Genomic DNA, 14,367 nt, shown 5'->3' on the forward strand with positions numbered 1-14,367 from the left:
TTTCTGGATTTTCCCTGTCCTACAAAAGCATTTATGCAGCTTTATGCTTATTAATTTGGCCCTACAGCACTCTGGTCTAAGTTATCATTATCCCTCCCTGTGAGGGCAATTATTCTCAATATAGGCACATGTTTAAATGTTAATGAAATATATCTACATTAATTAATGTTTATTAAATACATGACTAAGAATTAATCCACATAAATCAGCAAAAATTAATTTTCACTGTTACTAAATGATGTTAATTTACTGAATTTACTGAACTTAACAGTCCGCCAATTTCATAGTGTACTATTGCTTTTCCCAAAGTGTTTTTTTTTAAATTATTTCTCCCTTTGTTCTTATAAGTTGTGTTCCAAAAAATTTAAGAATAATTTATCAATCCTGTTTCAGTCATGCTATTCAACTCGCATGTTCCAGTTTAATAACTTTGTATTGCATAAATAAAAACAAACACAGATTACATGACAATTTGTGTTTGGACAGGTTTAGTGTTTTTCAGCAGATAAATGTATGTGTGTGTGCATGAATTGGTATCAGGCTCAGAGCAGGTCTCGACCCCAGATCTCTGGACTTTTAAGTCCAATGCTTTACTCATAGAGCTACAAATAGAAAGCAGAGGATGGCACAGGAGTATGGTTACGTTCTATAATTGTAGACAATGGCAAAAAGTTACCTCAGCAAGGCTCTTTGTTTTATCAATGGCAGTGAATGAACCAATAAGAACCAAGAAAAAAAAAACCTCTCAGGAGATACCAAAACCCACAACAAAGTTAACAAAGTAAAAAAAAAAAAGAACAGTTGGTGAGACACATTAACTAATTGATGGAATACATATGGAATACACCATGTTTCTTTTTTGCTCATATTTTTGCTTGCTGTGTTTTTCTTGCTGTCCTACCTGACTGAGTTTTTGTTTGATATTATTCTTATAGTGTTTGATTACACATGCACACTTGCAATCATGCGTTTATACTGAATGGTACTGGAGTTAGTACTCAGTATAAATGTTTCAGTATATTCTTGCATGTGCAACATTGCTTAAGTAAGAAGCAGGGGGGGGAAATAAATTAAATGTATAGTCTTGTTACAGTATATATGTACATGGTTCAGTGTAACAGTATTTAACATTGGAAGAATGAAAGCCAATTAAAAGACGTATCTGCACACTTTAAACCATTGTGTTTTGAGTCCCAATTAAACTAAAGCCTTTTCTTGCTGAAAAACTACAAATCAGATGACAAATGCTTAGCAAGGCTGAGACAGTGGAGACAGATGAGCATTCCTGGCCCATGGTGCTACATACTGTAGGAGATACTCAGGATAATACAAACATTACAAAGATACACTATATGGCCATCACATTCATGTTTGTTGAACATCCCATTCCAGATAAGGTCCTTTTTTTTATTGTTATAACTCTTTACACTAGATAATTTAACTTTGTAGTGTGTCTGTTGGGATTTGTGCCAACTATAGAGTTAAGTTACAAGGTGAGATATTATAGATAGCTCAGTTACTGCTAGAATATTATTAAGTTGGTAAATATTCCATTTGTGGAGTTCCAAAGTTCAGGCATGGATGAGGACAGCTGTGGGACCAGAGCTATTCACTTCCACTGTCTCATATGCAATTCATCTGAAAGCTCCTAGTTACAGTGGCTTTGGAGGAATTTGATCTCTTTCAGGAAATGCTGTATTTTAAAGCTGGAATATGACAGAGGGACAATAAAATGCAAAGATAGATGTCATCATAACCTATCAACAAATATATAATTATAAACACAATAAAGATGATACAATTAAATGAGAGCTCAGAATAAGGCCCTGTCCACACGAACGCGGGTTTTTTAAAACCGCAGCTTTTTTATGCGGTTTGTCCGTTCGTCCACACGCAAACGCAGCATCCGGTCACTGAAACCGAACATTTTTGAAAACTCCTCCTGGTGAAGTTTTTCAACAACTCCGGTCGCAGTGTTATCGTGTAGACAGCGAAACCGGAGATTTTTGGCTTGTGAACAGGGTTGCCAGATTGGACTGAAGATTTCCTGCCCAACTACAGCTTAAATCCCGCCCATAAAAAAAATTCCCAAAATAAATACTGGTATAACAAACACAATAATAAACGGTTATAACAGTTAATAACTTTGTGATATTGGCTTAACGAGTACAACGATTACAACAACGACTCTCCTGAACATTATTGGCTAAACTGAACCATATAATTAAAACGTCAACATTACATATTACACTTTATTGTAAAGTTCGTTTGAATAGAAAATTAATAAAATATCATGATTAAAGCTAAAAATAAAAACCTGCCTGCTGCATAAAAAAACAGTCCGCCCAATGAATTTTTTCCCGGTGAGACGTAACCAAAAAGAAGCCCAATTGGGCGTAAACGCGCCCAATCTGGCAACACTGCTTGTGAAGTCGGCGTCTCGGGCTACTTATTGGCCAACATGGCTTTACGGTTGAGATTATATTGCTACCTGTTGGTTTTGCATGCTCTTGATATGCTCTTGTTGGTTTTGCATGCGCTTCAGACCGCGTTTTTGCGTTTTTTTTTTTGTGGACGAGATTTTTTTTTTTTTAAACGAAGGAGGAAAAACTCCATTTTTAAAAATACCCGTGTAGGTGTGGACTAGCCTAAGAGTCGTTGTTGTCCTTTGCTGCTCCCTGTTTGCAGTTGCCGATCCACATATTTTATTTTAGCACAAGTCATCATGCAACCCTCCTATTTTTATCCAGCTTTCAAACTCGATTTAACCACAGCATTAATCGAATTTAAGACTCATGTAAAACAGAAATCCAAGTCTGCGACGGCTAAAGCCCCCCTAAAAATGGCCTAGCGACGCCCATGGTTGAAATTAAAGTTAAAATAAAAAAAGTGGAACGTTTTTCTTTTATACTTGCAGGAAAACTGAGTGGAAAAATTATCCACCATATGTCACTTCATATAAACTGTTCTCAGTAAACATCAGAACTGTTACACGTCTGTCTACCTTTTGTATTTTTTAAGACTTAAATATATATTTAAGGAGTGCATTGTCCTGTGTGCGTGCGTATGTGTGTGTGTGTGTGCGCGCGTGCGTATGTATGTGTGTGTGTGTGTGCATGTAAAACACAAAAGGTGACAACTGGGCTAAGTAAATTTTTTTTTTCACTGATATTTAGCTTTAGATTTTAGAGTTTAGATTTCGTTGGCTACATCATCTTCATAGAATAATATTCATATACTGTTCTCATTTATGTGCTTTATTTTTTATTTGTAATGTTCTATACTTGCTGAATAATTTGATAGTGTCTGAAGTATAATTTTTATCGGTGGTGTTGTTCTTCAATACTAATTATCGCTCTTAACACACGTCACATCCCAGATCACTTCCTGTTCACTTTACACACTCTTTACATCTTTTGGGTTGAACCTCTTTCTCCAGCTCTTTTTTTTTCCAAATGAAGTGGGGCCATTTAAAGAGGTGAGGGCTTCCAAAATATTTGACACTGTGGTTAAAAATTTATAACTTGCACCTCAGCCTGTAAACATGTGCAATACACTACCAAGAACACACACACACATGTTTTCACACTCCCAATAACCATGTTCCTGATCTCACACACACACACATTTTCACACTCCCAATAACCATGTTCCTGATCTCTCACACACACACACACACACACACACACGTTTTCACACTCCCAATAACCATGTTCCTGATCTCTCTCACACACACACACACGTTTTCACACTCCCAATAACCATGTTCCTGATCTCACACACACAGGCCAAAATACTGCGAGAGTGTGACCTGGAGTATGCTCTAGAACCGCTCTCACGATACTTTAATGTCATACAGCTGTCGTTCTGTGCAGTGCCGCTTTCACACCACGTGACTAAAATACCTTACAGCCCTTGAGTACGACAGCAATAAAAAAACGGTCAGAAAACACGACAATCTTATTATTCAGATAATAGCCTAACTTTTAATTTTTAATGTTAACACAGTTGATAAAAGCAGGCTAACAAATACATGTTGTGTCAAAAAGGAGGCCCACTGACATATAGGACCCTTTTGAATATTATTCCATACCCAAGACGTACTTAAATTAAATAAGCCTAAAGATGGGTCTAAATAAAATATAAACTGTTAATCTGCTAAGACATTACAGTCTGAACATGACTTTCTATTATTCAACTAATTTAAGTTCAAATACATACATGGCTTAGGCGAACAATGGACCAGAACGGACTCCATCATTCAGCTGTTCTGTCTATTGATAAAGGAATTCTCAGCACTATAAATACTAGTATGGTAATTGACCGTTTTGCTCAAGTGAAGTCTCGGAGATACTCTCTGATGATTCCACCCTCAAAAAAATAGGATAGAAAAATCACCAAGAGCATGTAGACAAGATACAAGCAGCAAGACAGATGAGAGAATGAGAGATGAGAGAACAATAAGAGAAGAGAAAGAGAGGCTGTAAAAAATGAAACAAAGAATAATACATACAGTAGTGGCAGCATAAATAAGGAATGAAACAAGAGGTGCAAGTATAATATAGATTATTGTAAAATAATAATAAAAAAGGATCCACACGGCACTGCTTCACACACAAGCTGTAAAAGAGATAATATTGCATGGCATACCTGTGTAAGAGAGAAAATGTAATGAATTTAATGAACTCCTTTTTAGCAGCAAGACTCTGAAATGATGGGAGGAGTCAGAAAAAAAGATTAAATGAAATTTGTGTTTATTATTAAACAATATTACCTAAAAATGTCCTTACAAAACATCTTATTCTTACTTACCCTCTCTCCCTAATTAGCCCCTGAAGTTTTGGGCTCAGCCCCTGATGTTTTCAAATCCTAGAAACACCAGTGAACCATTTACTGTAAGAAGAGAATGCATGTAGTATGAAGGATATGATGTGCTTGTAGTAAACACAAATAGATTGTACTTTATTAGGCATATTTGATATGGGTGTATAATTCATCACAGGAATTTGCATGCAAACACAGACATGACTTTGTATTGTGTATTGTTCTTTGTTCAAAAGTTTCAGACTGACATCAGAAAATGAAATGTAACTGTGAGACAATTGTTTTTCAAAGGTGAATTGGACCCAATGACTTTATGTATGAAGGGACAACATTTACTCCCATTGTGAATTGGCTTTGAAACCTTTTACTGGTGGGAATGGAAGTTGCAATCTTTTAAAAATTGTAGCCAGAGACTATGCAGTAGATATAGCTGAAGAGACAGCCTTTCACCCAGCCACATTGGAGATTGACACTGTAGCTGAGTGCACATGTTGTGATACATCACCTGAAGTGGCGCTTAAGATGGCCAATCAGATATCTCAAAAAGGTGAGCACAGCATTATTAATTAATATGCAGCATGCTTAATTGTAGTTGAATAATTTCAACTGTTTACAAGAAATGATTTTAGAGCTAGTCATGACTTAGCTATCATTTACATTCACAGCATTTGTCAGACACCATTATCCAGAGCAACTTACATTTATCTCATTTGTACAACTATATAAGACTTAAGAACGTTGCTCAAGGGTCCTGCAGTGGCAGTGGTGGGATTTGAACTCAAGACCTTTCAGTCTTAACTACTAAGCTAGCACTTCCCTCTAGAAGAAGCCTTTGTTTTTGTCACATATGTATACATTACAGCACAGAGAAATTCTGTTCTTTGAATATTCCAGATTAGGAAGTTGGGGTCAGAACACAGGGTAAGTGCTGTAGGGTAAGTAGCTAATATAATATACAAACTGAAATATTCTAGTAAACAGCACCACTGGAGCAGGGAGTGTTAAGGGCTTTGCTCAAGGACCCAACAGTTGCAGCTTTGCAGTGCTGGCACTTGAACCCTAAACTTCCATTCAGCAACACTGAACTTTAACCATTTGAGCCACCACTGCTAACACATTTACTAGCTGAAATGATCATTTTAATAAAACTAATGCATGTATAATGTACTAATGCATGTAATATAATACACAAACTAAAAATATCCTGGTAAACAGCATTTGCACTCAATGCAATTTATTTTTTAGGAAAACAAATCCCATGATTTTCATCTACATAGCTCTAACAATCACCAGTAAGTTTCCCATCAGAACGGAGAAGTGCACTCTGTTATGCTCTGCTCTTTCTTGATCATGGACTTTATTTAAACAGAGAGGCCTAGTAACTGAGTGTCACGGGCATGCTGACCTCAGCCGCGCCCCCGTGCTCCCAATCGCTGGACTTTTAATTGCGCCACCTGCACTCAATTCCACGGTGCCTATTTAAAGCGCTCACTCGGCGAGGGCGGCGGCGAGTATTAAGACTGTTAACGTTAGGTGCCGTATGTCTATCTCTTGCCTGTGGGCCTTACCAGTACGTTTCGTATTCCAGTCTGCCTGATTTACGTTCTTGCCTGCCTGCCTTAGTTACATTTTGCCTTCTGCCTGCCTGTGTTGAATAAAAGTGGCATTCGATTTGCTCTCTGCCTCTTGAGTGTGTTGTGACACTGAGGATCTGTTAGAACAGTTTACAGCAGAATAAGACATGACCTTGCAATACAACTACCTTTCCAACTAACATGGACTACAATTGTACCACAGCCAGCCACTAGATGGCCTCAATTATATATTTCAGCTTCAGTTTTGTCTCCTTGTTAGAATATTTATTTATTTATTTATTTATTTATTTATTTATTTAATATATATATTTTATTATTATGCCAAAATTATATACAGATTTGTACAAGCATAAACCACTCGCAACAAATACAAATTAACCAAAAACGCATTTAAAGAGTATAAAGTGAGAAATAAAGAAGAAAAAAAAGATAAAAGAAACTTTCAAGCCAGGGATTAAAATTACAACAATTTAAAGTGACAAAACACTTCATAGGTCTGGTACCATATTGTTTAATCTCTTTTATAAAATGTCCATTTTTTTTCACGTGAATGTGATACTTCCCAAGTAAAAGAAAAAGTTGTATAATAAAACATATTGTACTTTTGGAATTAACATCGTCCTGTGCAGAAAAAACCCAACATCATACAAATCAATTTTTATACATGTTCCAAACAAGCTAGAAATGAAATTAGAAACATCCAACCAAAGCATTTATGAGTATATACAGTCAAAAAAAAAAGATGAGTGATTCTTTGGCATTGCTACAAAATTCACATAAGTTATCAAGATTCAAATTGAAATGTTCTAACAGCTCCTTGACAGGGTAGATTCTGTGTAAAATTTTATAGGATCCTTCTCTAATTTTATTATTAATAAAAAAACATTTGTTACTGACCATACTTTTTTCCAGTTGACATTTTCATATCTAGCAGACCAGAACATTATTGAGCAAGGCAAATAGTTTGTTTTTAAAATATTTCTAATATATTTGTTACTACATTTATCTATTACTATATTAATATCCCCAGTAAATATAGCACTACAAAAACTGATGCACTGATGCAAGAGGCTGCTAAGCCAAAGCTGGATCCAAGCAAAAACGAATGGTCAAGTGAACTATAAGAACCACAAATGTAATGTTTCTGTATATCAGTTTATGAAACATGCCAGAATCAATATTTTAGTTCCTTATATCTTTATAGTTCATGTGTGACAAGCACTGGAGAAGTGATGGAATAATATAAAACCTGCTAACACTAAAATGTGAGTTATATGCTAAAAAACATATTGAAGCATATAAGTGAATTGTTTTGGAATATGGATTTATTTATTTTAATCTCGAGCTGCCACATCACGGGAGGCAGAGAGGATGCAGAAGGTTTATTAAGAACAAAACACATTCAAACTTCTAGACAATACTCAAAATGATTTTCCTTCCCTAAATAGGCTTAAGATTCAAGATTCAATAAGCTTTATTGTCATTCCAACCACATATAGCTGACGCAGTACATAGTGAAATGAAACAATGTTTCTCCAGGACCTGGTGCTACATAAACATACAACATAGAGATCAAACACAAAAAACAACACAGAGCTAGGACAGAAGTTTGTCTTAGCCACATAAAGTGCACAGTGTGCAGCTAGGTGCAAACAGAGCAATAACAAGACAGTGCAAAAATAATAAATACAAAAAAGACAACACAAAAACACAGGACACTTGGCGCCGAAAAAAAGGAGAAAAGAACATGTAATGGCATGTAAGTGAAATAAAATAAGATAAAATGAAATGATGTAAAAAATATTGTGCAAAAATACAACAGCAGCGGTTGAGGTAGTGCAAATAGAAATAAACATAAATATAACTATAGCAGCAGATGACAGGTTGAGGTAGTGCTATAAGTAATGAACAATATAAATTGTATGTGTGTGTGTGTGCGCGTCCACACAGGTGAGAGAGAGAGTGTGTGTGTGTGTGTGCGAGAGAGACAGAGAGTTTTATACAGTTCAGTCCTGAGTGTGTGTATGCGTGCGGTGTAAATATGTGTAAAATATATCTAATCCGTGATAGAGGGAAGAGAGACACAGATGATTTTCTCAGCTGTCCTCACTATCCGCTGAAGGGTCTTGCGATCCAAGACGGTGCAGTTCCCAAACCAGGCAGTGATGCAGCTGCTCAGGATGCTCTCAATGGTCCCTCTGTAGAACACAGTCAGGATGGTGGGAGGGAGATGGGCTTTCCTCAGCCTCCTCAGGAAGTAGAGGCACTGCTGGGCTTTCTTGGTGATGGAGCTGGTGTTGAGTGACCAGGTGAAGTTCTCCGCCAGATGAACACCAAGGAATTTGGTACTCTTGACAATCTCCACCGAGGATCCATCGATGAACAGCGGAGAATGGTCACTCTGTGCTCTCCTGAAGTCAACCACCATCTCTTTAGTCTTGTTGACATTCAAGGACAGGTTATTGGCTCTGCACCAGGCTGTTAGATGTTGCACCTCCTCTCTGTATGCTGACTCATCATTCTTACTGATGAGTGATTTTTCCTGGAGTCTTCTTACCTGGAACTATGGCTGAAAAAGTTTTTTCCGGTGAAGAATAAGATAATTGCTTGAGAATGTCAAATTGTGTAACTATTACATATGTTAGATAAATATATCTGATGGAAAAATAAACATCAGATTCTTCATTTCCGTGACTTAAAAACTACTGACACCACTTGCTAATCACCTCTCACCTCATCTGTTTATTATCTATGAATATTATGCTTTATTCTTAAATGTATTTTTATAATATTTATCTTGATATTTCCTGAAGTATGTACTAAATGAAATGGGTCAATAGCAGTATAATCATTAAGACTCGCAAATCCTTATCTTGGTTTATAATCAGTCTTCATGCCTGTTACGTACACTACAACATATTCGCCTCACACCTCCAGTGTCCTGGGTTCAAGTCTCGCTCCCACTCACTGTGTGTGTGTGGAGTTTGCACGTTCTCCCTGTGCTTGGTGGGTTTCCTCCGGGTGCTCCGGGTTTCCTCCCACAGTCCGAAGGCTGATTGGAGTCTCTAAATTGCCCGTAGTGTGTGAATGCATGAGTCAGTGTGTGTGTGTGTGTGTGTGCCCTGCGATGGGTTGTCACTCCATCCAGGGTGTATCCTGCCTTGATGCCCGATGACGCCTGAGATAGGCACAGCTCCCCGTGACCCGAGGATAGATCAGATAAGCAGTGCAGACAATGAAGTGAAATGAAAAAAAATTGACGAATACAAAAGCAGCCAAAATAGACAAAGTGAGCCCTAACTGTACTGCTATAGAGTCCAGGCCATTTAATGTCGTTTCTATCAAATTTCTTTATCTATAAATCACATCAGCCACACAAAATAAAATTTATATTTTCTTGTAATGGAGCAGCAAATAAATTGCAGCTTAGTTTTCTCTAAACAAAGATCTGACAGATGTAACTGGAATTAATATCTAGGTATAATCATAAAATTATTCCCTATTGCTTCACTTCCTTCATTTTCTTTATCTGGTGATTTGCCTGTGTTGGTACTGAAATACCAGACTCTCTGTCTCTCTGTCTAGATGCCACATTTCCATGAAGGTCTATAAAAAACCTCCATTTCATAAAATATAGAAACAGTTCGAGAATATTTTTGATTGTAATATGGATAATTACTTATTACAGAGTCCAGATATTTTTACAGTCACTTTTTATTAATGAGCACAGTTTTAGCCAAATGGGCATCTATGTTGGGGGACTGAACCCCCGTTGTTCTAATTATGGACTCTAATTTAGTTTCAGAGGAAACATACTGCATAGATTGAAAAGCAACTGCAAACATAGAAAAGACATACTACATATTAAAACATACTACACAGTTGTGACTAATTAACTTCTGATATAGAAATAAGTTAAGAAATCAGTGAGAAAAATTGGATAACATTTATTTTGTGCTTTGACAACGGCAGTTGGTCTAAATAGGCCACAGACAGATAGGGAGGTAGTTGGGTAGGTTTGTATGTAGGCATGTAGGTAGGTAGAAAATTCAGGTACAGAATTCATCCAGGATAGGACACCAGTTCATTGCAGGCATTATTCACACACACACATTCACCCATTTATTTACATCCAGGAGCAAGTTATAACAGCCAGCATTCACACTCAAGGCAAGTCCACTTAACTCTGTGGCTTCTAGCTTTGGTTTTACTAATTGTGAGAACTGCCTTAGTGATAAATGCTCTTACATACATTGATGGCCAGGTGATTCCAGAGAGGTTAAATCCAGGCTTTCTGCCTAAGAATGTGAACCTACAGAGCCTTCTTAGAATTCAAGAAGAATACAAAAAGAATTTAAAAAAAAAATACTTGAATTGAATTGGACTAGCACTATTTGATCATCAGTTAAGAACAGATCAACTGTTCTGTCACAGAAGTGATGTGAAGACATGTGGATCATCCCTGTCTAAACAGAGACTGGCCCACATTTAGATGGACAATTCACCTGTCATGGCTACCCTGGACATCACTAGACCACCAGAGAGCAGTCTTGCACACAATCCTGATCAGAACATCACCCCGTTTGTGCCTGCTCATTTAGTCACCTTATTTTGGTTCACGTATTGCAACCATTTGATACCATATATTTGCAGTTTTGCTAACCATAATTTTGTTCTGAGTGTTTATTTACCATGTTTTGTGTTCCCTCTTACAACAGTAATGTGTCAAAGTTACGAGGAGCCCAGACTTAACCTTCACAAATAGTTTACAGAAACCTATATAAAACAAGACTCACTGCATGCCAGTTTACATTATTATCACTGTGTTTAGCAGAACAGCCATAGTAGCTGTGAAGTTAAATATGCAGCAAATATAGAGATTTGTTCTTTTACTTATTATATATTAGACATTATATGTCTAATTTAATGCATTGATTATTACAGGAAAAGATGGGAAATTAAAGGGTAATTTGTACATTCATTAAGGAGTCCATATATGTAACAGTAAATCCTTCACCAATGGGTTTAAATCACATTTAAAGACTGGTTATTGAGGCTTAATCACTATGCACTTTTAACATGACAGTTGGAAAAAATGACCTTTGCCTTCACATTTTTCTTCACTAACTAATTAAAAGTTTTTGGTTCCACTAAACTATTGCTTATGTTCTTCAGCTCCACCTGAGACTGTACTATTTTGTAGCCCAATAAGTCCAAAGTATTCTTACACAGTTTCTGCATTGTCTCAACAATGTCAAAGTTCAGACTGAGTCTCCAGTTCTCTGATGCAGTTTTGGAGTCTCTCTTGGTGGAGTACTTTGCCTTAGTGGTGGAAGTGTCGTTGGTGTTTTGAGAGATCCATTTAAGAACTTTACCACCTATGTACACATCTAGGAATCTGTAGATCTCCTTGGCTTTGGCTTCAGGATTAAGTGCTAGATCCTCATAGCGCACTAGTAAATACCGTCCATGCAGCCAGGCTGGCTTCTTCAGACCAGTATTCACAGAGTCCTCCATGTCTTGGCATGTTTTCGTGATAACTGTTAAGTCCATAGAAGGTGGCTGCTTGCCTGTTGCATTCCAGATCTTCCAGGCAGAGAACTCAGCAGGGAATGTAGTTATGCGTGATGCCAAGATTGCTCTGGGGTCTCTAACCAGGTGAACAATCCTCAGGTCCAATCTTGGGTCTTCAGTTAGAAGCCGAAGGTGACTGATCAGAGGGATCCGCACTGTCTTGATGGACACATGGCTTCTTGACTGGCAAGCCATGGAAGCTAAGGTGAGGTTTAGGTTTCGACAATTTATTTGACACCAGCCCTCATCTGGCTGTGCTTTCATAATCTCCTTTTTACTATTTTGGCAGACGGGTGGTGTGCAGAGAGCCTGACTGGAGCTCTGACGGAAAAGAGAAACTGTCAGGTGATTTTTAGGCTCTGGGTGGATGTAGCCCTCCAGGAAATGAAGATCACAGGTATACAGGTTGAAAAGGAGGTCCCTGTTGACCACTTGCACAACTCTATTAAAGGGCTTACCAAGATGATTACTGTAGTTGTAGAGGGTTTGCTGGACATGGTAAAGCGGCTCAAACATATAAAAGATATCTGGGTGTTGGTTAAACAGCTGACCAGCAAAGGAGGAGCCACTGCGGGTTTGGGTAAAAAGAAGGATGTGCTTTCGAGCAGGGACAATGGTAATGTTACTGGATACAGAGTTGTTGCTGTGATCTGAGAATAAGATGAGCAGACATTTAGATTTTATGAGATTATGGGCAAAACAGAGCTTAGCAACAAAATACCAAGTTCCTCTAGTTATTCTCATCAAACACCTCACATCTAAAGCTTGAGTACATAAAGTTATAAACAAATAACTTCTTAAAAAACACAAACTGTCAACTGGTGAGTAGTTGAATAGTAAGGCTCCAAGATGTATAGAAGTACTCTGAGAGTAGACTACTGTATATAATTTATGAGCTAATTGTAAAATCAATTACAGATATTTCATCTTTGTGCAAAACAGCCAGTATGTTTGCTTCCTCACACATCGAGGGTCCATGGGCTCGATCCTAAGCTCAGAGCAGTTGTAGTGCTCATTGAGGATGAATGAATAAAGTCACTGACTATACTTCTTATCACTGAATAAACAAACAGCTGCATTTTCATGAACACTGGTCTGTACATAATGCAACTGGCATGCAAATTCCCATACATCAGTGGTCTCTGATGCAAGGGTCTATTTATACCATAACCTGCATGTCAAACATAGAACATAACTATAAAATAACTATAACACAACTATAGCTCTGAAAGTGCCATGACTTACTTTTCCTGGAGCATTGCTGCCATAGACTGGAGAAGTGATATGGTCCAGGGACACAATCGTGGATGGAGCGGATGGCTGTGTACTGCACTGCCAGGCAAATGCATACCAGCAGGAGCATTATTTTCCATGAGCTCTTCATGGTCTTCTGCTGTCTTTCAATTTTCTACTCTGCCAGTGAGGACACACAGAGGACACTTTACTGCAATGCCTAATTTGTGTAACCTTTACAGTCTCCTGTTTCTGCTCACTCCTAAACCATTTTTAAAATATTAATCTGCACTATAATAATTTCGTCTTTTGTAAATCTGCCCTGGCTTCTGTCATTTATTTATTTTTTAACACCAGACAAATGTGATTAAATGCTGACCAGTTACCGATTAAATATCTGAAAGGTGGTGAGAAGGAGGAGCTAGATCACATGAAGCTATCAAAAAGCAGAAGTAATGCTAGAAACATAGAACTGTTTAAATATAACTGTTTGGCATAAAAGCCATGCCTTATAGCTATGCTGCTTGTGCCACACAAATCTAATACATTTTACATAAAAGAATAGAAAATGGAATAATCAAACATCTTTGTCAACATGAACCCCATTGCCCCAAATACTACGCAGCACTTCCATGTTCATCTCTATTTCCCAGTAGCTGAAGAATAAATACTGAAGAATAAAATTATTTATTTCTGAAGTTACCATGGTGTGCTTACAGGTGCGGGTCCTAACTTGGGAGGACATCTGTTACTGTATAACCCATGGATTAAATGGGGGAAAATAAAAATTGCTAGTAGAGAAATTTGAAAACACAAGAATATATGTAGACCGCCGTTGCAATTTAATATGAATACAGTGACTGAATTTACCAACAAAGACTTAATGGACCAGACAAATTTGGTATCAAAGTTATCTTTATATAATGAAAATAAAAATAATCTTTGTCTTTACGTTTGATCCATTATCCAATTGATGCATTTAAGATTGCAGTTGTATTTTTTACTCACCTGTCTTGGCAGAAGTGACTATTGTATTTTGTTTTCATTATATTTGAATTATTTAAAGAATTCACTATGATAGTTTGCTTTTTGATCATAAAATACAATATCCCACCTTAATCCACTCCATCTCTTTGAACAA

At 37.2% G+C, this 14,367-nt stretch overlaps 1 protein-coding gene across 1 annotated transcript; it reads right to left on the reverse strand.

Annotated features, from left to right (window-relative positions):
* Nucleotides 1-10,804: 10,804 nt before the first annotated feature.
* Nucleotides 10,805-13,392, reverse strand: LOC131352251 (carbohydrate sulfotransferase 1-like). The gene is made up of 2 exons (XM_058388220.1): nucleotides 13,212-13,392; nucleotides 10,805-12,643 (listed from the first exon to the last, which is right to left on the reverse strand). The coding sequence occupies exons 1-2, from the start codon at nucleotides 13,375-13,377 to the stop codon at nucleotides 11,547-11,549; spliced, it is 1,263 nt and encodes a 420-aa protein (XP_058244203.1). The 5' UTR covers nucleotides 13,378-13,392; the 3' UTR covers nucleotides 10,805-11,546.
* Between the last annotated feature and the right edge of the window lie 975 nt (nucleotides 13,393-14,367).

This window comes from Hemibagrus wyckioides, linkage group LG04 (assembly GCF_019097595.1).
Source record: "Hemibagrus wyckioides isolate EC202008001 linkage group LG04, SWU_Hwy_1.0, whole genome shotgun sequence".
Lineage (NCBI taxonomy): Eukaryota > Metazoa > Chordata > Actinopteri > Siluriformes > Bagridae > Hemibagrus > Hemibagrus wyckioides.